Genomic DNA, 24,537 nt, shown 5'->3' with positions numbered 1-24,537 from the left:
TGTCTGACACAGTAAGCAGACCTTAACACCTCCCAGAGGGTCCTCTGCCAGCAACCACAAGCAGAGCCAAGGCCAGGCACCCTGAGAAGTATAAGCAAAATGCAAGGCTGCTCTCCTGCAATCAGTCACAAGAGACACCCCAAAATTAATCACTTGGCCATCTAGAAAGTAGAGTACTTAACTGACAAGCAAAGTAACTCCAGTATCAGTTTCTATATATCAAGAGAGAGGAAAAGCAGGGCTTAGAGGTGAGGAATAGTGCATTGCCTGGAGCCCTTCCTCAGTGCCAACTTGGACAGCAGCACAAGTTATCCTATGTAGAGGTGGGAGGAAGGAAGACAGAAAACTTCATTCCTCACCATGGTTATTTGAGATAAAAGCAAAAACTGAACTTAGTCCAGATGACTCATTTTGACTCAAGGCAGTAATGAAGATTTTAAAGGGCTGTGATAAGTGACTGCAGCCTGGTCAAAAGTCAAAGCAGCCCAGTCTAACTCTTTGGCTAAGCCTATATTTGGTGAAGAAAGAGCTCCTGGGTCCTGCTTGCACATGGAGCATATGACATGACTGTGGAGAAGACTTAGCTGTGCTCTGGTTATCTGTAGGTGTGGACTTCCTGCCAAAGGTAAAAGGCAGGCAGGAACCTTGGTATGGCTCCAGCTGGTCCTTCAGTGAGGGGCACCAGAACCATGGAATCACCAGCATGCCCATGCTGGAGATAGCATGGCAGGGTACAGCATTAAAGGCTCCTGTCCTGTGATGCACCCTGAGCAAAAGAGATTGCTGGTCTCTATCTGCACTTTTTGCCATTCCTGTCTCTTACCTGGGAAACAGACACCATTTCTGCTGTGGAATGTCTAGTAAGAATGAAAGATCTCAAAAATTTTTAAAAAAGGTGTGCTTTGGTCAATAGTGTCATAGAAAGTATTACTCCTTGATTTTTTTTTCCTCAGAAACCCTGCTGTGAAAGCCCAGTCCCTGTCCACACCTGCACCCTTGGGCTCTAGAAAAATACTTGTATAAACACAGTGAATCAAGCCAGAACAAAAGAGGAGAAGCCATCCCAGAGGTGAAGAATCAGGTCTGCCATATGGTGAGAGCTGGGCTATCTCTGTCACACTCAGGAGTCTTTGCACATCCAGGAACTTGATGGTAAAAAGAGTCCGTGTGTTGAGGTCACCTCTCTGCCACTGCCTGAGATACCTCCATGGGGAGGATGCTGGAGACTCTTTTGAGGCAAAAATTATTTTTTAGGCCAGGAGGCTGATGCTTGCATGAGAACAAAATCAGATGTCCCAGAAAAGCTCATCTGAGCCTCTCCCTCCTTGAATCCATTTATTGTTTAAAGGAAGGTAAGTCCCATATTGAACTATGAGTAAATCAAAAGCATTAAGGCTGCCTTTCTTGCAGTGACATATAAAAAATAAACTGTAACTAGATATTTAACAAAACTAACTCTAAAGAGCACAGGCAGATTTATCTGACTCTGTAAGGCCTGATGAAATTCCATCTAGGATACTTAAGGGAGCAGCTGAAGCAATCTCTGAATTTCATAGCAATTAGCCACGAAAACTAGAAGAGAGGAGAAGTCCTGGGGGACAGAAACAGGGAAAAATGCCCCCAGGAAACACAAAACAAACCTGTCTTGAAGGATAGGTTAAAGGACAGTGGATGAGTCAGCCTAATGCTGAACTTTGAGAGCTGGAACAAAGTATTAAGTCATCAGTACATGTGTACAGGATAAGTAAATGAGAATCAGTGAATATGGTCTCCTCAAAAAAAGACCTTGTCAAAGAGAATTTATTTCCTTCCTTATCAGGGTAACAAGTCTAAAAGGAAGAGTAGATTTGTTATCTTTAATTTTGTAAGGCTTTTGGCATATTCCCTGTGATGTCTTCAGAAGAAAGATAAGAAATTACTGTGAAGTGGCTGAGTGCTTGAAAATGAATTCCCAAGAGTTTAGACAGTGATGTCTTGACCAGATGGGAGAACATCTCTAGATGGTTCCCATGAGGGAGTATCCTTTTTTGTTTTGTTTTTTTAAAGTTTTTTAGCTTTATTCTTTTAACTTTGTCTAGCCTCTGTTCTAGATAGCCTCTCCAAGGCATCAGGCTCAGTTTTATACAATATTTTCATTAGTAAGTTGCATACTGAATTGCAAAATACACAGAACATTTGCAGATGATGCAGATGAAAGACATGGAATTCCATTAGGGTAAGGACTCTAAGTTATCTTGAAAAGCTGGAGACATAATCTGAAAATGATAAGGTGATATGTGATAAAGATGAGGGCAGAGGGACACCGACAGGAATAAGAAAGCATTAAATGTGTAGAAATTAGAGAATTTCTGGCTAAGTGACTGTAGTGCAGAAAAGCATCAGTGCTGGTGAGGGAATCAGTAAAGTGATATTGCTGGAGTGGCACAGAAATATTTTCACATGTATTAAGAAGCCTGTACCATGTAAGACACAGGAGGCAATGACTCCAGTCTGTTAGTACTGGTGAAGACAGCTAGACTGCCCAGTGTCATTTTGAAGACAATACTTCAAGAATGATGACAAAACGTCTGTGAAGCCATGATGGGAAGAAGAGGACACTCTCAAGGCCTCTCCTGCTTCTCGTTTCTTTCATTCAGAAACAGTTTCCCAGTTCCAAAAAGGAAAGTTCAGTTTTATTTTAAATTCAGTCTCACCTCTCACATGTTTACTGTGTGTCATGTTCAATCACACTGTGACTGTTTTGTTCCCTGCAATAGATGAGACTGCTCTGTATAGCAAACAAGTCTTTTGAGTGTGAGTAAAAGCTGATGGGGAGAGATAAATGAAAATTACTTGTTACTTAAAAATAAATCCATTGAAAAATGTTCCTATCTTAAAATCTGGGTTTTCTTTTAAATGCAAATGTTTCAGCTATGACAGGAATCTGCAGATAAGGGAGCTGCTAAGCAAAGGAAGGTTTTCAGTGCTCTTTAGTCTTTTGTAGAAAAATTTGTTGATATTTTACCATCAAATCATGCAACAAGACAGAATGGATCACTTCAGTTTGCTTCATAAGTAAACTTGCCTCCATGACAGAAGCCATTGAAGAGGTAAGGTCTATAAAGAGTAACTCTTTCTGAGGTGAGTCAGTAATATTTAAATATTTGTAGTGTTTGCCTTAGAGAGGAAATGGTTTAGACATCTGATGAATATCAAAGTGTTCAAAGATTCCAATGTCTCTCAGTAAGTTTGGGCTCCCTGCATTTCTCTTACATCTTTAATGAGCAACTCTGACCTAAAGGACACCCTGCCATCCTATCTGTAGCAGAGGCAGGGGTTTACTCAGATGTCTCCTTACTTTACCCACTGTATGTTTGTGATGATGAACACAGCAGTTAGGAGAGTCAGGGTGGCTGATAGGCTTGGTAACAGTAAATAGGTACTGAATCAAAGTCAAGCGCTTCATTTACAAAGAAATCAGACAGCAACCAAGGCAGCCAGCTTGGCAGGATCATATGTCACCAAGCAAAGATGCAGGAGGAAGAATTCTTTCAGAATACCTATGATAATGAAAAGCATCTGAAAACCCCCTGGAATAGAAGACATAGCCCAGCACTGTCTGGATGCTCCAGGAGCAGCCCTCAGCTCCAGCTGTCAGGCACCCTTGTCAAGGTCATGAGGCTGGATGATGACTTTATTTACGGGTACCACCAAATACTGGGCCTATCTGGTGGAATATAGCTGTTCTGGCTACAGGCAATACCAGGAACTTCCCATCTAATAATTTTGTTAATTATTTCTCTCCTTCTAGCAGCATATGGCTACTTACAAGTTTTACTACAAGCATTCTCAGGGTTTTCTCCTCCCAAGTCCTTGAAAGCTTCCTGATAGCTGAGGGAAAACAACTAGATGAGCTCAACAGCAATGAGAAAACACTCTCAGATAAACTCCCACATCACATTTAGTCCCATAAAAAACTGCTCTTCAGAAAAACACTGTTCTCCTACACCTAGATCAAGTGCCCTCCACGTTGCTGCCCTCGACCTCTGAATCTTCCTGGGATTCAGAGGACCAGGCTCCATCCCTTCAGCACAAGAGAACTCAAGGATGCAAGGTCGACCAAGAGGAGCAAGGAATTAGGCCTACTGCATCAGACCATCCACAAATTTGGGGTGCAGAAAAAGGGTAGCAAAACCTTTCCTAGTGAAGAGCATATGTGGTGGTGGTGGGAGGGACTCAGCAGTAAGCAGAGAGCATGGACATAGAAGTGCCACTGAAGCAGGACAAAGGCCCAGCCTGAGGCTTGTGCATTACTCATGCTTCAGAGACTCAGATTTATCTGAAGGAAGCAGAGCTCAGTTATAAATAGCACTGGATAAGCCTGGCCCTACTTTCAGTTTGTTTTCTTCCTGCTGGGATTTGGATGCTCTGCTTTGTACAGTGTTTCACCAGGAATCTGTGTGCTTGTTCCCCTCACAGCACTGCCCAGTGAATTTATTAGGCTGGCATGTTAACAGAGGAGGGAGGAACCAGACATTAGACTGTCACCTGTTTGTCCTGTCAGTGGCTGTGTTCCTATGTCAGACACAGCACGTAGCTGAGCAATGCATGCCAGAGGCCAACGAAGCTCTGGGGTATTTCACCAGTTGCAATTCACAGCTCATGGTTTCAATTCTGACTATGCTCATGGTGCAAGATTCCCAATTTACAATAGACCAAATATGAAGTTTCCCACTCTGTGTGCAGGAAAAGCAGGCACACGGGGCAGGCAGGTTCACACCCAAACCCCCATGCTGCCTGATGTTTCTACATCAGAGACAGAATCTGCAATATGCCTGACAGAAGGTAATCCCATCACCACAGGATCAAGTGGATTGCAGCAGGGATGGGGAGAGTGTCTCCTGGGGCCTGCTGAATGCTGAGAGCCCCAGACACCACATTGAGCTGTGGCAGCTTACCCTGGCTCTCAGGGTGAGAGAAGGGTGGGACTCATGGCCAGGCCCAGCTCCCTGTATCTGACTATGCATTAATGTGACCTTGCCTGCAGCATCCCTGCAAAACTTGCCTCCAACTCCGCCATTATCATTCTCTTGCTTTTATTTTATCCTCTTTAGAGCAGCATTCTGTTGTTTCACAGGCTGTATAAGAGCCATTAAGACCCATCAGTGTATTTATACGTACACTATAAAGCAGCAGAACAGAATTCAAAGACCCAAGAAACCAAACAAATGCATTACTACCTCTCCGGTATTTTAAACCTCAGGCTAACATCTCCCAACATCCCAAGGCTTAAAGGAACTTCTAAATTTTAAAAGTAAATTTTTCTGCGCAAATTAACCCCAGTGCAACTAACAGGCAAAGAAAGTTTCTTGTATGTTGCTTGGAGATACCAGAAAAGAAATAATCAACCTGAAAACCCACAGAAGGATGGTTTGGATCTTAAGTAAAGGGAAGAGGGTAAGAGTAGCATAAGAGAAGAATCTACTTAGCAAGAAACAGTGAGAGCAGAAGGTAGAAAATAAGTTCAGCATCTGAATGAAGTACAGAGGGAAATGCAGCATCAAAGCAAAAAGTGCTCATTCTTAGACAAACATTACATGATCTGCAATGGACTCTTTGCTAGACAATTTCTAACACAAAAGAATCCATGTCCAAGGCACAATTTAAAAATAATCATGAATAATTTCTGAATCTCCAGAAGACACAGATACCATCTCAAAACGTACAATTCCAAAGTTAAACTATCAGAGATTTTGTTCGTTATTGTCAAAGACATTTAGGAATATGCATTTGGATGTTTACTTTTCCTAACCTATAGTGGTTTAAAAAGCGTCCAACAGTTTTGGACAAGGTATAAGCACACAGCAAAACTTTTATCCAGCATTTCTGCCACTGGACTGTCTTGTGATTTCCACCACATCTATCACACATAAATGAGCCCAAAGCTTCCAGATGAATTTCTGTGGCTCAGCACAACCTTTCCAAAAAGTGGTAGAAGTGAACTCTGTGGGAGACAGGATTTCCTCCATTAGAGCTGTGCCTGTAGTGAGCTCTCACAGCAACTGAAGACAACCAGAAAGCTGCTGATCTTGACCCTGATTTCTACAGCAAGCGTATGGCAACTCTTCCCAAGTGCAGCCCTTCCCCCCCAGATCCCTCCAGGAGAGGACAGGGACACAACTGATGCTAGTCAGCCACTAAATGCCTCATGGTGCTGCAGTGAGGAGCCCAATGTCAGGTACTCAGCAGACAGGACAACTGCAGCTGCAACAGCCTGTTACTGGACACAGAATTCAGTGTGGGGAGCAGTGTAGACTGCAGGAGGAGTGAAAACGACTTCCAGCAAGGGAGCCTCTGACAGACTGAGATCTCTGGACCCCAAATGCATGCTTACTGGTCCATGGACATTTCTCCCACTGCTTCCTACTTCTGTGCAAGCGCAGAATGAATGACCTCTCCAGTGTCTTTTACTTCTGGGATGTCAGAAGTTAGTTCAACTTTCTGTCCTGTTTACACTGGGCCAGGCATGCTGGTGGCACAAAAAAGGCACAGCTGGTGGCACAAAAAAATGTAGTAGGAAGCTGGAGCTGAAGAGGAAGGTCCTCTGTGCAAACACTGAACTGACCCAATATGAGAAACATGGTTGTCTTGCATTACTGAAGAGGTTTGATGCTAAATTACCCCCACAATTAGGTTTGTGCTCCATTTTAATTTCAGGCTACATTCTTCCCCCTTTCTTGGGTTCAGATTTCTTGGCTTCAGGTCTCTGTTGCTTTCCTTGCTTCAGATTCCTGTTTCTCCTCTAGAGTTATCCCCTACCACTATCATCACAGATTGAATGAGATTTTTTTTCACTGAACTCTCCTTGGCAAACACCTATTCTGTACTTCTTAGTGAAGGCAACAGGAGGGGTATTGAGGCTGCTCTGATACAGCTGATCTTTCTTCTGACCTTCATAGCATCTTTCTGTCTTATATTTTTTTTGTATTTCCTTTGCATTAAAAAATTTGTGTGCCTGAAGCCAAAGGAACAAAATATTATGTGAAGCAGTAACATCTCAGAGGCATTGCAAGCAGCAAAATCTGTTTGTCTGACTGCAGATGACATATTTAGGAGAATGCTCATCATCAGAATGAAACAATGTGCTGGTGTGACAGTAGATTATGAACAAAATCCTTTTTTTTTTTTTTTCTCCTAAGTGCAGAAAGTATGATCAGTATCTCATAAAGACCTTTCTTTGTGGAGTTGCGTTCAGAAGCACAGAGTGGGGTAAAGAACAGCAGGCTGTGCTTACTTTAAAGAGATTTTCATTTAATTCTATCAACAAAACAAGAATTCAGTGAGTCTGGGGTGGCTTCACAAACTGCAAAAGTTCAGTGTAAATTTATTTAAGAACTTAAGATTGGAACACAGAAAATAGACAAATAGAAGGGATCACAATTATGTGACAAACTCCAGTGAGCAATTTCAGGTGTGTTTGTCATGTTGACACTTAAGAACTTTCCAGAAGTTCTGCTGGAAAACTATTCTGCGAGCCAACACTCCTTTTAGCTCCCTTTGGCAGTTTGCAGGCTGTTACCATCTTGCCTTGACTTCTTTGTCCAAACCATGAGCACCACATCTAACCTGACCGGGATTTGGTGAAGAATTAGCCTGCAGTGGCCAGCCCTTTCTCTTCCCATTTACAAATATAGGGCAGAAAATAATTCTCTCAGGAGGCCATCTGAAGCTCCATGGTATCAGCTCCTCAGGGAGGCCAGATCAGCTTCAGTAAATCAACACTGAACAAAGTTATATTTCTAACCAGTGAGGTCTCCACAGCAATTCCAAACCACACTGCCCACATGGGCATGCGTGTGACAGCTGAGATTTGCTTGAAGCACAACTAAAAGAAATGTTCCATTTGCAGATCCTAGGGTCAACACTCTGCAGTAGGAATTTCGTCAGTAATGCTGATGGTGAGCAAGTAAAATAAAAAATTATTTTCAACCCTCTGCAGCAGGATTGGCTCTACACTAGTCTCAGCAGAAATAACATCCTTTTGGCTTGATGTGAAAGTAAAATAGAAGCTCACAGTGAAAACAAATCTGTCAAATAAGATGTGTTTTAGGAAGGATGTTGAATAACAGAAACAAACCCTGACACACAGTTTCAGTTATCAATTCCTGATTCTGAACTACTTGAGCTTCCAAATAGTTCAAACCTAAAATATTTGGTATATCCCAGTGAAAAAAAGTAAGAGAAAAATCACTCTTCTCAGCTGTAAATAAACCCTAAACATAATCTTTTTAAAAGAAAGGAGACAGAAAAAAAATTAAAGCTAGAAAAAGGAGAGGCTCTATGCTGAGAGCCCCTTCCCAGCAAGGTGTCACTTCTTCCCAGAGAACACAGCTCCTGTGGCTGCCAAAGTCTAGCCCAGTAGTTCCACATTGGCCAAGCTCATTAACCTCCAGAGCCAAGCCCTGGGCCTGAGCCATTGTGTCAAAAACATACACTGTTCAAGGACTTGCTTTGTAGCCTACTCAGAGATGATGGGGGTGTGAGGATTTTGCTGACTAATTGAGAATTATTTTTATTAAAGAGGGGTTTAGGTTAATGCCACACAGGTTTTTTTCCCAGCAGAACATGACAGGTTTGATACAGTTTTTCAGGAGGGGACTGGTTTTAAGCTGCTGTTTACATTCAAAGCTAGAGGCCTGAATTCACTGACATGGGAGACAATTTCTAGTTCTATGATTCTGTGACACCTGAGTTTTGATGGTAGTAGCTACATTGCACTACATGCATATCCATTATATGTCTACGTACGTGTTTATTCCTCTCTGTTTATTCCTCTCTGTTTATTCCTCTCTAAGGATCTGGATCCTCACCAATTAGTAATAAGCAATTAGAAATGTGTAATTTAAAACAGGCTAGAATTTTCCATTACTTACAATGCAATAGCACTTAATACATAGGAGATAATTGCCAAATCTATAAGAAACAATTGCTATGCTCTTTTAAAAAATAGGGAGTAGTATAAAGTCGACAAACTCTTTCTTAGGTAACAGAAGTAGAAAATTTGTATTATTTTATTTTGCTCTTAACAATGGGAACATTACATCAGCTTTGTTTTACGCAAACCTACTGAGATATTACTAAATCACTGAAAATGAAACAGCACAAGAAAAGAGATGTCAGTCTGCTTTACCCACTTCCCATTTTGTTTCCACTGTGAAAGGGCTGCATTGTTTCAAAAGAAAAAAGCCAGGCAGTCCAGAGAACAAAGGCTCCTAATTGCTCAGGATAGCATTGTTACTTTTCTACTTTATTCACTTTTCCTGCAAAAAAGGAGGATTTTTTTGAGGTCTAGTATCTAGACAAAGACTAGCCCTCAGACTAGTGGGGTGGTAGTGGGGGAGAATAGGGGATCTTTGAGCTAAATATGAAAAAAAAGGCATCACTTTCTAGAATCATTTAATGCTGAATGAGGAATAACAATCCAATGTCTCAACCTAACAGATAGTCCATGCTGCTTTTCATCACACTGAATGGAGTGCAAATCTTTTCTAAACCTTTAGGCTGATATTGACAAATGCTTCCACTTCAGATGTTTCCAACAGAGGCACAAGCTCTTTAGATTGCTGTATAATCACCTAACTACCAACTTTGCTTGCTACTAACTTTTGTAGAAGTTAAAAATTCTAAAGTTTAGTAAAAAATATTGGTACTTTAATCATGGAATCACAGAATGGTTTGGGTTGGAAAGTTAGAAGATTCTGTTCCAACCTCCTTGCCATGGACAGAGACACCTTCCACTAGAACAGGTTGCTCAGAGACATTTTCTTATTGCTGAAGAAAACTAACAATTATGATTCTCAGCACTCAACCTGTGGAAATAAAGAAGCAGGTACTTCTTTACACATCTATCCATATCCATAGAGTAGTTTCTTTCCTTTTCAGAGCTATCTTCCCAGAGTGTCTAATGATTTTTTTCACTTCTGAGCCCCACTGCTGCCAAGTGGTACACGCAAACCTACCCGTACAAACCCCACACAGAATGCCTCCACTGCTGCATGCACCTGCTCCTGGTCTGCAGGGAACAGGCTGCTAATAACACCCCTTCAGCACACAGTCCTTTCCAACATCATCTGGGGCACAAGGGATCTGGGATTTTAGTGTCTCTAATGTAACAGCTGCAACACAGCTGTAACATAGCATGCCGCAGCACGACCATGTGAGATACAAAGCTGTGTTTCGTGTCAGGTACATACAGGCAGCGTGTGTGCTTATGATTGTGCTATGTATGGAAACTGATCATGGGACAATTAAAGGATGAATTCCAAAAAAATAACTGAGGGAGTAAAGCATGGAAGAAGGCCTTTGAACTTATCCTTTGTTTGCAATTAACTTTTATAGCATCTGAATTAAAGCTTTAAAAATGTTGCTACTGGAGAGGAACTTTTTGCACGTAGCTAAGCATTAAACAGCTTTGCAATAATAACCTTTTGAAGTATAATTTTAAAATATTGCTTGTAGTAAGGAGCTTTGAAAATATAAGTTTAGAATATATGTAAAGGAAATATGCTTATCTCAACACCTTAGCAAAACAGTAAAAAGCAGCTTGAGAAAGGAAGATGAACATCAACCCAAGGATTGATAGTTTTGACCAAGGGAAGCTGGACATCACTGTTCTGAGATTTATAGTCTTTGCAATTAAAAGGTGGGCCCACATCTGGAGTCTGGACCGCACCAGCTGGAAGACCTCTTTCTTCTTTCGGAAGTCGGACCCCACCATCTGGGAATACTCCTTTCTGGGGTACATCCTGAGAAAAACTAACTCACAATAGTGTATAGAATTGTGACGTAAAAATTAGGAATAGAAACTGCTGAAAAAAGCTCATGTGCACCCCTATAAATATCTGTACGCCCCAACCATTGGCGTGCAGTTGGAGGGAAAACTTCCCCCACTGTACCCAGCGCTGTTTTGCTCATACTTTACCACCTTAATTAATAAATTGATTGCTGCTTGAATATTGGCCTAGTCAAGCTTCCTATTTTTAACAACCATGAAAAACTTCACATCGGACTTACTATTTTGCCAGGCTTTTTTACTAGAAGCCTAAATGGCAATGGGAAAATCTCAGAAGTTTTCTTGTGGTGTGTGTGTGGGTGCGTGTGTATATATGTGTGTGTGGTGTGTGTGTGTGTGTATGTGCGTGCCCAGGCTACTCTGTTAACCTCTTATAGAAGAGCTATAAATATCTGCTAGAGCAAAAGCTGTGGGCAGACAGGCAGGAAATATAAAATTCATGTCTTCTCTGAAATGTTACATTTGCACAAAATCTCTGTTTCTAGGAAGCAGAGGTCTTGCTCTTGGCATATTTCACATTCATCAGTAGTCCCATCAGGTTCCCTTGATCTCCTGGAATTTACTGGAAGATGGAGCCATGGCTGGGGGACAATCCATGCAAGGCATGTGCCAAAGTTCACTGGTGTGAGATTGTATCAATCAGCCTAAGTCAGGTGACAGCCATAGTCATTGCAGCAACGTCTTTAGCCCAGGCTAGCAAACCAGACACCCCTGCACCTCAACAGGCTCATACAGACCATGCTGAAATTTGTGCTGCCACACTTCTACTGCTAAGAACAAGATCAAAAGCACACGTACTAGTGCTTCAATCTGAGCTCAGATTACCCTGCAGACACAGCTAGTTAGCTGGATGTAGCAACATATTTACCCTGACTCTTCACAGTACCACCCATCTGGTGGCTCTTTGCGACAGATGCCGGAGTGGCAGTAGATAAAAAACATTACCTGCACACCACAGTTCTGAATTCACCAGAGTACTTCAAGGTCAACTAAAAGTCAACTACAAGGTAGTGTGTCCTGAATCCTGGTGGCAGCCTGTCCTAGGATGATGTTATGATGCTTGTATCCCCATTTCCGCTTATGCTGGATATTATGTTCTGTGCCTTCAAGACTGGCTCTGTAGAGCGAATGTTTTGTTTTGGGTTTTGTTATCAGCCTGCTCCCCCACGGCTGGCGGGACACAGAGACAGGGAGTACATAGTGTGGCTTTTGTTTTTTGCTGTGCTTTTTGCTTTGCTCTTGCTCTGGCTTCTGCTTGCTCCTGCTTCGCTCTTGCTTTTCCTTTTGCTTCTGCTCATTAGCTAGTTTAGCTAAGCAGTCCAAATCTTTTTCTCTGGACTGGTTTTTTTTCCTTCCCTTTTTGGAACTACTCGAACCTGCTCTGGACTGGGACCTGGAAACACCGAGAGCTTGCACCTCGTGGCTTGTAGCAGCCATCTCCAGCACCAGAGGGACTGACAACAGAGCAACCACCCCCCAAGAGAGACTTTCTGACTTTGTCATCCTTTTCAGAGTGGTGAAGGAGTGTTATCATCTGGTATTGTTCATTCTGTGTGCTGGGGGGTGCTGTGCCTGTTAAATAAACAGGTTCTTTCCACTTCTCTCCGAGGAATCCTTCCCAAACCGGTTGGAGGGAGGGGCTGTGTGGGTTTGCTTTCTGGAGGGGCCTCCTTTTGCAGGTTTTCTCCCAAATTTGCCCTAAACTAGGACACAGCTGTTCCACAGGCAGCTGTCCCTGAACTTACTGCGCCCAACAGAGCTCTCTTTTAGGCTGATATATACTTGTTTTACTTGTTTTTATGCACTGCTCATCCTGTGATGTTCTGTTTGGAACACAAATAGTGCTGCATGCTGATACATACAGAATATACCAGTTCTTCTCCAAAAAGAAGTCAATTATAATAATGAAAACTAAGGAGAAAGAATTGTTTACAGCAAACTTTTGCTCACACGTTCAGTGTCTGCTGAGGACCAAGGATTCATGCAGTTCTTTTGCCTTTGAGCATATTTAAAAATTGAAATACAACTTGAATATTGAAATACAAGCTTGAAATACAACTTAATCAATCTCATGTATTGAAACAGCACCTTTCCCCACGCAGGACTTTTCCTGCTGTGCCCAAGCTCCATGCAATTCAAAGCCCAGTCACAGGAAAGGAAAAGCACCCTTACCTGCCACACTGGCTCTGTGTGCTTTCCTGACTTAGCACTACTCTTGTAGCTGGGCTGGGGGCTTGCCCTCTTCAGGTTGTAGATGGCCACGTTGCCGTCATAGAAGCCCACTGCCAGGAGGTAGGGGTGGTCACTGTGGAAGTCCAGGCACATGATGCCACTCTCACTGCTGAAGGAATACTCTGGGAAGGAGGGGTTCTTCAGCGTGTAGAGCAGGAGCATGCCGTGGCCCTGCTTCATGAAGTCATCTAAACAAGGAGATGTCAGATCAGTTTCCAGGACCCTCAGCTACTGAAACGTAGACACAGACAGCTCTCACCTGTGCCTGAAACCTATCTGAATGCAAAGTTACCAGTCACAGGACCAAAGGGTCATTTTGGTACGCCCGCATCTGAACATCCTTGCCACCCCCAGGACATTGGCACAATGTACTTATACAGAAGAACTACTATTTTGATGTGCTTTTTCCTAGGAGATAGAGCTGTGAAGCCTTGGAGGAGAAGTGTGGAGGAAAGGAAGAATTTTGTGGACACTTGTTTCCTTGGGCCAGGATTACACCTCTTTCTGTGGGCTAGGACTTCACTACACTGCAGACATAAAGGCTGAACCAAGGATAGCACCATTTCAATTTCTGTATTGGCAATATTTGATATTTCAGTCTTCACTACTTTTTCAAAGAAAAACATTTCATTAATGTATCTGTAAAGCATTTTATCAATTGCCATTACTCACTAATGTAAAAGTCACTATAGCTTTATTTTCTATTTATGTCCAACATCTCCCTGCTTGGCACAGAAGCTCTTTTTTTGCCTAGACTTTCCAATCTTTTTTCTATTTACTTTCACCTTTTCTTTGTGCTGCCTGAAATTAGCTCTCCCTTTTCTCAGTAGGATCATCTTTCTTTTGTGTTTTTTTGTTATCACGCCCTGACTGTCTCTGCAATTCTTAGGGTATTTCGATCATGTAAAAAAACAATTTCCAAATTCTCTGAAAGGGAAAGAAAAGCTGTTGATGTAGATAAGCTCTCCAGAAACAAAGAAAGAACTTTGCTAATCTATGAAAACAATGCTGCCTCTGAGAGCTTTCTAGCCATCCAGTGCTTTTTATTACTGCCAATGCCTTCAGGCACACAGTATATGGGAAATAAATTTACTGCTTTCTGTGCTTCAAGTACTCACTACACATTCTGTTTCCAGAACAGTCCTCTCCTTTTAAAACTGCTTCCTACCTTTCTTAACATTTTGTCCAACCTGCAGGATCAGTTCTTGGTAAAATGTGTACTCCAGTGATAAACTAACTTTAGAGAGTTTGCAGCAAAGTGATTCCAAGTCAGCATGCAGGTACAGACATTGTGTACTCCATGTTTAACAGAGCCACATAAAAGCATTCAAAGAACCAGTAAAGAAACACACATTAACAAAACTATTACTGCTGCTTTGTACTAGATTATCAAAACAGAATATTTTCACAGGTCTCTGTACTGGGGTAGAAGACGAAAATGGCTTCTTTATTTTGCAGAAAGGTGAGATTCCAAAACTGGCATGAAACATATCTGACCCCAAATAATATTTCTTTTTTTTTTTTTTAATGAAGGGGAACCTTATTCTTAGAATTCTTGTTGAAAAGGAAGTGAACTTACTTTCTCCATCCTAGATTTTCCAGTTTTTTTAATTCACAGCATTGTCTTTGTTCTTAGTCAAGTAATGTCATGGAACTGATATTTAGTTGATGTCCATAAATGACAAGGATGAATCTGTGCTCTCCTCAGAAGCAAAAACACTTGGGAAGGCTGTAGAAACGACCACCAGGAGTGACTCAGAGCAGAATGAAGTCAAATTGGTTGGATAGCCTTTGAATTTAACCTGTTTCATGCTCTTATTTCTCTTGGAGTGGGCTGACCAGCCAGGCATATTCCCAAAAGGTCTGTAAGGTACATTAATTTTCTATCTGTTAGCACTGTGCTAAGGAGCCTCAGAGAGCTGCCCCCATGTTCCTTGCACAGACAGCAGAAGAGACACCTTTACAGGGGTGATTCAGCCAGTGAGCTAAGTGGGGTTTTGGAGGTGGTTCTCTTCCCAGTGACCTGACAGGAACAGGGTCACCCACGTTCCTCAGTTAGAGGAGATAGAGCAGGCCTTCATCAGGTGAAACGGCTCAGCAGCTTCAGCAATTCCATCTGAGGGTTAGTCTGGCAGGAGGAAAGCAAAGCCTTGGGAAGAAGCTCTGGCAGAGTGAAATGCAGTGTCCAGTTTGCAGCTAACGAGACCCAAATGTAGGTCTGTGTATGCTGGCTGTGCATGCAGAGTCCAAGCTCTGATACCATCAGCACCAGCAGCACCTGAAAGGGGAGTTTTCTATGAGAGCTGCTTTAGGCTCCCCTGACTGCAGTGGCTGCTACAGAATGTTAAACCCACCTTAATCTAAGAGCTGAATCCTACTCATATTGTCTCCTTGATGTTATCAAATACCAGAAATGTGGGTTAAATCACAGATGTGTGAATACCACACGTAAGGCTGAATAATATGATTGCTAAAGTACAGCCTATTCTTGGTGAAAGGTAATGTGATGAGAATAACTCACAATTAACACTGAAGCATGACACATAAACCTCAGCTAAACACTAACCTGCTGAGCATAGGCATATCAATCCATTTTAATGCCCGATGAATTCTCATTCAGAGTACTAACCTGTGACATACCGACATATTTTTTAATGAATAGTTTTTGAAAAGGGCTTATTTCATTAGTGATATTCAGTGTTCCAGAATAGTAAGCACAGCACATATCCACAGCAACACATCTGTGCTATAGCTTTGAAGAGCAGCATTTTCAAGGAAAAGGTTTTTAGTTTTCAGTAAAAACAAGCAGAATACTGCACTTTGCCCCAAAACACTGGGTAAACAGACTCTCAGGATGCAGGGCAAATCAATGCTAGAAGATCACAGAGCACAGCCAAAAGGTGCAAAAGGCACAGACCAAGATCTGGCAATGGTGAACCACTGTTGGAAGTGAAGGCAGCAGACCTGAGACAGACCTTCAGACCTGAGACAGCTGCTTTGCACCTCATGGATGCAGCAGCATGGGCTGGAAGAACAGAGAATATCTGCCCCATGCAGATCCACTAAGTGCAAACTGGTGGGTTTTTGGGTTTTTTTTCCTTGTCGGAATCCAGAACATCCCTCTGGGTGTCCTGGATGGCCAGAGCCGCTGGCAGGGGGCTCTGAGACCCTGGCATGCAGCCAAAGACACTCTTGGGGTTTCAATCTTAGCCCATGGAGCAAATCACTAACTCTGTATGAAGAATTACAAGCCACACACAAAAGTTTAGATAGCATAATAGAGATAGTCACGAAGTGAAAGGAAGGATTTTTGAGTGCTGTACAAGGGGGTTTTAAGCCTTGTACGCAGGGGTCCAAGTTTTGTACATGGGGGTCAGGAGTTCTAAGATGGAGGGATTTGGGTGTGCCCTGTCCTCTTTCTTTCTCCTTCCTAACCTCCATGTCTTTGGTGATGTTGGCACTCAGAGATTGGTCTAGAGTAGAAAGTCACCATTCAATATAGATAGTAGGCATTGGGGGAAAAGTATAAACATGTAGTACGTGATATATGATATAAAAGATGGCACCAGCCCCTGGGAGGGCAGTGTGCCTTTGTCTGAGCTGCTGAACGGGCCACAGCAGTTCAGGAGAAGAATCTTTTAGATAACCAACAATAAACTACCCTGAGAACAGACAACAGAAGACTACTGAGTCTTTCTTTGAAGGCACGGGTTGGAGAAGAGACTTTTCCATCTTTTGGGGTCACCCCAATCCGGGGGTGAAACCCCACATCTGGCGTCCCTGGGTGGGCAGGAGACCCGACATCTGGCGTCCCTGGGTGGGCATGAAACCCCACATTTCCTGAGATATAAGGGCTGGAGATATTAGAGATATTAGACAGTTTTTTCTGATAATCAGAGCCAGCAGGACTTGTTCTTTACAGGAAGACACAAGGCAGCACAGCAAGAATAAGAGAATGAACAGTCTCTTGCTGCCATGAGGAGCCCTCAGTGTTCACCTGAACAGAGGCTAAATTTTAGACCCTGACTTGTAACAAGTGTATGTAGGAAGACAAGTTTTGCTAAGGAAAGATGCAGATAACATGATTACTGGTCTCAGCATGGAGAACTGAGCCTATAAACATCACATGCAAACAGAAATAGGTTTCAAATGAACTATGACCACTGTCTAAAATACTCCTCTGAAAATGCCTTCAAAGCTGAAAAGATTCACCCCAAATCCTTTCCAGAAAAATACTGTAGTGGTAGGAAAGTACCCCAGAATATCATTGTGATATCACCAAATAGTTTACACAAAGTAATAATCTGAAAAGCATCTGAATCTTTTATTCTGATGCTTACTGAGTACCTGGTTTAACAGATTTTTCATTTATATTATTCCTTAGCTGAATTTAAAAGAGTCAGCAAACGTCCAGTATCAGATCAACATTGTTTGTTTGCTGGACAGATTTAAAAAAAAAAAAAATGTATCTTTCCTTCTTTATTCATGAACAAAGCCATGAGACATACATGGTTTTCTTCCATTTCCTCCAAAATACTTAGGGCTGAACAACTATGCTCAAAGCAACATCATCCTCAAGGTAGAAAGCTCAATGCTTCAGGTAAATCCTGAAGCCACATAATAAATATCAATGTGTGTACCCTCCACGGACATGAGTTAAAGTTGGTATTTTTGCTACACAAGGAGCCAGTGCTACAGTTTCTTGTGTGATAAACTGGCAAATTACTTTAGAGGATTTTAAACCCAAAAATCTGTAGCCTTATATCTTAGATCCTGTGATCTTGTCTCACTGATATGGCTTGGACCAAGATATTATCACACTAAAAAGAACTACTGGTACCTAAAATCTGTCTTGTGTCCTCTAAGAGCCCATCTGGGGAAAAAAAAAAAAAAAAAAAAAAAAAAAAAAAAAAAAAAAAAAAAAAAAAAAAAAAGTACATTTGTGAACAGCTCATTGGTTTTGAGCATCACAGCTACACAAGCACTTCTATACCTACCCCCCCTGCCCCAGATACACTCATGCTTCGAGCTGGCTAGCTGGGGCTCTATCCTTTAGGACTGGTTACTGGTTTACTAAGAAGCCAAGGGAAGGGGCTGGCTGTGCTCTACATCAGGTGAGGCAATCTCCTCTTTGGAGGAGAGATCAGTTTCACAAAATTGTTGGTAGCCAAAGATATATCTCAGCTATTTATTTTTCTTTCCAATATTTAAAGTGTAGAGGACAAAAAAAATCAGCAAATTTTCCCTAGGAAATTGGAACTCTTCAAAACCCTGAGCACAATCTAAGAATATTCCTGTGCTTCCATCTGCATGGCATAGACATGATGACTGAGCAAGTCACAAATTAGTGAATTTTCAATACAATTTATTTTTTATCAGTGAACAAATCCTGTGCAGCAGAGCACTGAGCACAGGCTAATCTAACCTGCTGTGAAACAAGTTGAATGACCTTGCACTGCTCTAGCAAGACTCTCTCCTGGCTTATTTTAAAAAGCTGTGCCAATTCCACACTTTGCTGCAATTGCAGAATTGGTGTGCTGTAAGAAAGGAAACAGCTGGCACTTCAGGCTTAACTGTATGCCAGTAGTTCCAAAAAATCAGGAAAGAACAAATCTTTCCAAGAGCTCAGAGAGTCTGGGCATGGGCTGAATGTGTTTTCAAAGCTCTTCAGGAATAACAATAATATCTCAAAGTTTTATAGCACTTGAGAGTGCTTTAAGCTTGTATATGCAGCATTCCTTTTTACAGAATGAGAAAGGGCAGCAGAGGGGACTGCCAAAGACACTACAGCAGCTAGAACAGAGAACAGAGCTGGGATTCAGACTGCATCAAGTATCTGCTCAAGCAGACTGCATCCCAGGATCCCTGAGAAATTTAAACTAGAGTCATTGGTGCTCAATCTGTTCGTATTCCTTTAAATGCCCAGAGCACTCGGGTACACCGTGCCTGTGTACAACACAATGCTGTGTTGATATATCCCACACCACTATGGATCAGGCTGTGAACCATGTTGTGGGCAATGAAAATATGAATATTGGACTTTCAAAACAGTCCCTTCCCAGAAAAGAAAATGTTTTGAGAACTCATTACTTTGTAACTCAAGGCCAGAAAGCTTGGCCTCCTCTTTTTCACAGATCCAAAAATGTTACTGGCATATCCTGTTTTGAGCCTGATAACTTGGTTTTGGCAAGTATATGCATTCTTCATATAAAGATCTCAAAAAACAAAGAAGCCACTGTTTCATTTTGCAGTTTGTTTCAACATTTAATAGCTTTGAGTGATTAAAAAGCTGCACCTAATTCCTTACTTGACTTACCTGGCTTGTCACTGCTAATTCTTATTATGCCTACCTTGACTGAATAAAGGACTTCTTTCATATCTGGTGCTTCTCTTCATTAAGATACTTTAAAAACTGAACAGTAGTCACATTTCAGCATACTTTTGATAACCATCACAGCCTGAACTCAAAAAATCCCATTTATTTTCACCAGCATTGCTTTTTGCTTAACAAAAAGCCAAGAACCAACATTAACTTTGCCACATCCAGTGAGGGGCACTGCCTCCACAGCTGCAAAGAGAAAGCCACTTCTCAGCAGACATGGAGAAGAATAGAATATTAAGAAATTTTCCAGAGACAAGTGGAGGATATCGCATGGCTAGGATTTGTGTGAGGGCCAGACATAATTCATTTCAAGTCCAAATTTCAACTCGATGTTGCTCTCTCTCCACATTTTGGGCATGCTCTCCAACTCTTGAATCAACCTGGGGCTCTTTCTGAACTACCTACAATTTTTCTGCATGCTTTGAAAAATGTTAGCTCTGGAATCAAACATAATATTCCAGTATTAGTCTCACTAATGTTTAAATAATATTTCTACTGGTACTCAGGATTCCCTGTTTGCACACCAGAATCATGTTCAGCCTCCTTGCCAAGCTACCACACTGGAGACTCAAATTTCTCACTTGTACATGAAAATGGGGTTTTCCTCCTTTTTTTTTTTTTTTTTTAAGAGTTGCTGCCTTCCAAAATACAACACTCCTTTTGTCTAGAGAGGTATTATATTATATTTGACTGCACTAAAGTGCATTTGCTTTGAATACTTCTGGTTTACCACAACATTAATCACTCCGTACGACAGCTCTGTTCCCAGCATGATTTACAACTTCACCTGCTTTTTCATCAGTCACACACTTCATCTGCTGTGAGTTTATATTCCCACCCACAGGAACAATGAAAACAATGCCTAGATCCAGGGCTACTACAGCACCCCCTCTGAGACACTGCCTCAGATGATAATTCCACCAGCATTTATTTTCTGACATTCATCAGTGGAAGTTGAACACTCCTGTTGAGACCACCTGCATTGGCCTGAACTCTGTGAGCACAGGCATTTCCTATCACAGGGAAATATGTACCCTCCAATTAGCAGGGTTGGTACTGCAAGATCTGCAAATGCTGAGCAAGTCCACCAATGCAGAGGAGGCAAGTGATAGATCATTTTGGCTTATGCTGAATTAGATGCTTGAATGTCAAATTTAACATTGTGCTTGACACTTTTCACCAGCTGCTTGACTAATCCCTATTACTCCTGATCCAGTTAACATTTTTAGCTGGGGCTCTTAGTAACTTGCAGTTTGGATAAGAGATACAAAACCAGAACTTCAAAGTCTTCTGGATATTTTAGAGAAGACAAAATTGACAGATGATGAAGCAAGTTGTCATTTATACATGCCCTGAGGCCTTGCTGCAGTCCTAATATGTGCTGTGGGCTCTGCACATGTCAGAGGCAAGACACACAGAGAAGCAGAGATGGATAGATAGAGATAGCCTTTCTTACTCTAAAGTACAGTCTGGCAGAGTAATACAAGAGAAAACACAGTCAACCAGGCCAACAAAAATGAGTACTTAGGAACCACTGGAACCATGCACTGTTTGTCAGGGCCTGTGAAAGCACAGGCTCAAAAGCAAACAAAAACAGGGAGAAGGGGATGAAAAGATGTAGTAGTTTCCTGAAAAAAGCAGAATGATCTGGCTTTCATCTGAGTTCCCTGAGAGTGAGGTGAGCAGTGCAAAAAGAAGGAATATGTAACTTTGCTGACTTTGCAATGCTCTAAAACCGGAGTTTTCTCATTCTGGTCAGACAGGCTTTTTCATCACAGGTCTACCACACACTATAATTTTTCCTTATATTTTTTTAAAATAAATACTCATAAGGGCATGATTTTATAAGGTAAATAATAATGGTGCAGCTGCCTGTATGTTATGAAAGCTAACATCAGGTTGAGGGAGGGGATTCTGGCCCTCTGCTCTGCTGTCATGAGACCCCACCTGGAGTGCTGCATCTAGCTCTGGTGTCTTCAGCACATCAGACCTCAGCCTGTTGGAGCAAGTCCAGAGAAGGCCACCAAGATGCTCAAAAGGATGGAGCACCTCTCCTATGAGGAAAGGCTGAGGCAGCTCTTGTCTCTGCAGAGCACTCTGGAGCTGGGAAGCCAGACGGGTGCTAATCCTCTCGTTACTCACTGGGCAGCATTTGCCACATTACCTGAACTTTTGCTCCTGCCTTTCTTGCTTTCATTCATATAAGCTTCAATTTTGATTGTATTTCATTCTTTAATACCTGAGGCTCTGCTTCCTCTATCCCTGCTCTACGAAACCGACACATTTGAGAACATTTGCAAACAATTAAATATTTAACAGTGCCATCAAGTGGCCAAATAAGGGGCTTCCAGGTGGCACGCAATGATTAGAAATCCCCAGGACCATGCCACAAATGGATATCTACAAATGTGCTCTGGATAATCACACCAGCCTGCAAACAAGCTAGGCTGCCAGCACTTTAGTATTCCTGACCAGAACAGCTCTGAGGGGGATGCACACACTGCAGGAGATGCTTTTGTATTCTGTAATTAAGAGACAGGAAAGCCAGTGTTTTATGGCAGTGCTGCGGTCTCTTGGAAGCAGACAGATAATGCCTGATGAGATGGACATGTGCAGCTCAGGCCATTGAGGAGACAATGAGAAATGATACAGCAGCTCTGAGAACATTTTGGAAGACATTTGGCAGAAGACCCAGATTTCATAGAGGAGCAAGGAAGAAGCAGAGTCATACATATGGGCATGCAGTCAGTTTTGAACTAGCATGCACCATGAAAATTAAGAGTAGTTATTACAAATCCAACACCTGCCCCTAATGCACTTGCAGCAGTGGTTAACATCAAATGTTTAGAGAAGAGTATAAAAACAGGACATAAAACCAGTGATATTTCTTCTAGAGGACTGCCTAGGCCCCTAATTTGTAGTTAAGCATCTCCCAGGTCCCTAATGGACCTCTTCCCATTTTTCTGTGCAGCCAGCTACTGAACATTAAATTCGGACAATATTTTTCAGCATTCCTCTTTGTATACGGCTGGGATATAAATCAGATATTCACTTCCTTGACAGAAATTGTGGGGGGGCTCTTATTTTTAGTACATGAAATATTATGTATCTTAGCAGGTATGTGAAGTGTATAATTGGGGGTTAGCATAAATGGATTTTAAGAGCTACTAAAAGTAGATTTCAGAGAAAAAAATTAGTCAAAAAAAACCAAAACAACAACAAAAAAAAAAAAAAAAGAAAGAAAGAAAACAGAAATACCTAAACATTTGTTAGTCTCAAACAGAATCACAGGATCATGGAATGCCCTGAGTTGGAAGGGACCTTAAATATCATCTTGTTCCAACTCCCCTGACATGCTGACATGGGCAGGGGCACTTTCCACTAGATCAGCTTGCTTCAAGTCCCATCCAACCTGGCCTAGAACACTTAGAACACTTACAAGGACAGGGCATTCACAGCCTCTCTGGGCAACTTGTACCAGTGCCTTAGCACCTTCACAGTAAAGAATCTCTTCCCAATATTTAACCTACACCTACGCTCTTTCAGTTAAAAGTCATCCACCCTTGTCCTGTCATTATATGTTCTTGTAAATAGTCCTTGTAGGCTCCCTTCAGATATTGGAAGGTCATAAAAAACTCTGAAGCCCTCTCCTTTCCAGGCTGAACAACCCAAATTATCTCAGCTTTTTTCATAGGAGAGATCTTCCATCTCTCTCATCATCTTAGTGGTCTCCTCTGGGCTCCCTCCAGCAGGTCCCAGAGCTGGATGCAGTGCTCCAGGTGGGTCTCAGCAGAGCAGAGGGGCAGAATCCCCTCCCTCCCCTGCTGCCCACGGGGCTCTGGATGCAGCCCAGGACACGTTTGGCTCTCTGGGCTGTGAGTGCCATGGCCGGGCCATGCGCAGCCTCTCACCCACAGCACCCCCAAGCCCTTCTGGGCAGGGCTGCTCTGGGGCTGTTCATGCCCAGCCTGGGCTGGTACTGGGAGTTGTCTCAACCCAGGTGCAGCACCAGCACTTGGCCTGGAACTTTATGATGTTCCCACCGACCCACTCCTTGAGCTTGTCTCTGGATGGCATCCCATCCTTCAGGTGTGCCAAAGCACCACTCAGCTTGGTGCTGCCATCAAACTTGCTGAGAGTGCACTGGATCCCTCTATCTATGCCATTAATGAAGATATTAAAGAACACTGGTCCCAGTACGGATCTGTGAAGGACTCCACTTGTCCAACCAACTCTCTGGATGTGATTATCCAACCAATGCCTCACTACCCAATAGTCCATCCATCAAATCCATCTCCCTCCAATTTAGACAGAAGGATGTTGTGAGGGACCGTGACAAAGGCTGTACAAAAGTCCAGATAAATGACATCTGTGACCCTTTCCTTGTCCACTCCTGCCATCACTGCATCACAGAAGGCCTCTGGTTTGTCAGGAAGGACTTACCCTTGGTGAAGCCATGCTGGCTGCCTCAATTCACCCCCCTGTGCTCCATGTGCCTTAGCAGAGTTTCTAGGAGGAAACCAGATCCCGTGATCTTCCCAGGCACAGAGGGGACGCTGACAGGTCAGTAGTTCCTGGAGTCCTCCTTTCTACCACTTCTCCAGATAGATACAATGGCTTCCCTTCTCCAGTCACCTGGGACTTCATCCAACTACCGTGACTTTTCAAACATCATGGGGAGTGGCTTGGCAACCACATCATTTCATTGGGTCCCAAGACTTACATACATTAAGATTCCTCAGATGGGGAATCTGACCTTCTCTTACAGTGGGAGGGACTTTGCTCACCCAGTCCCCATCCTGATGTTTGTCCACTTGAGAGGTGTAGGAAGAGAGGTTACCACTGGAGACTGAGGGAAAAAAGTTGCTGAGTACCTCAGCCTTTTCCTTATTTGTTGTTACCAGTCTTCCATAATTTATTTTTTTTATTGGAGGGGTTGCACCTCATTTGACCTTCCTTTTCTGGTTAATGTATCTATAGAAGCTTTTTTGTGTCCCTTGCCAGGTTCACCTTGTGAAGTTCCAGCTTCACCTTGGCCTTCCTCACCCCCAAATTGCCTAAATAACATCAGTTTGCACTGTATAGTGCAACA

General features: G+C 42.4%; 1 protein-coding gene across 1 annotated transcript in view; it reads right to left on the bottom strand.

The window, feature by feature from the left end:
• The window catches only part of DNAI1 (dynein axonemal intermediate chain 1), a 139,819-nt gene that overhangs the window by 62,712 nt on the left and 52,570 nt on the right, over positions 1 to 24,537 (bottom strand). The window contains exon 13 of the mRNA XM_038124618.1: positions 13,004 to 13,251. Coding sequence (XP_037980546.1) covers positions 13,004 to 13,251 — 248 coding nt within the window. The remainder of the gene's footprint in view (positions 1 to 13,003; positions 13,252 to 24,537) is intronic.

This window comes from Motacilla alba, chromosome Z (genome assembly GCF_015832195.1).
Source record: "Motacilla alba alba isolate MOTALB_02 chromosome Z, Motacilla_alba_V1.0_pri, whole genome shotgun sequence".
NCBI classification, from domain to species: Eukaryota; Metazoa; Chordata; class Aves; order Passeriformes; family Motacillidae; genus Motacilla; species Motacilla alba.
This window is presented reverse-complemented; position numbering and strand designations above follow the sequence as displayed.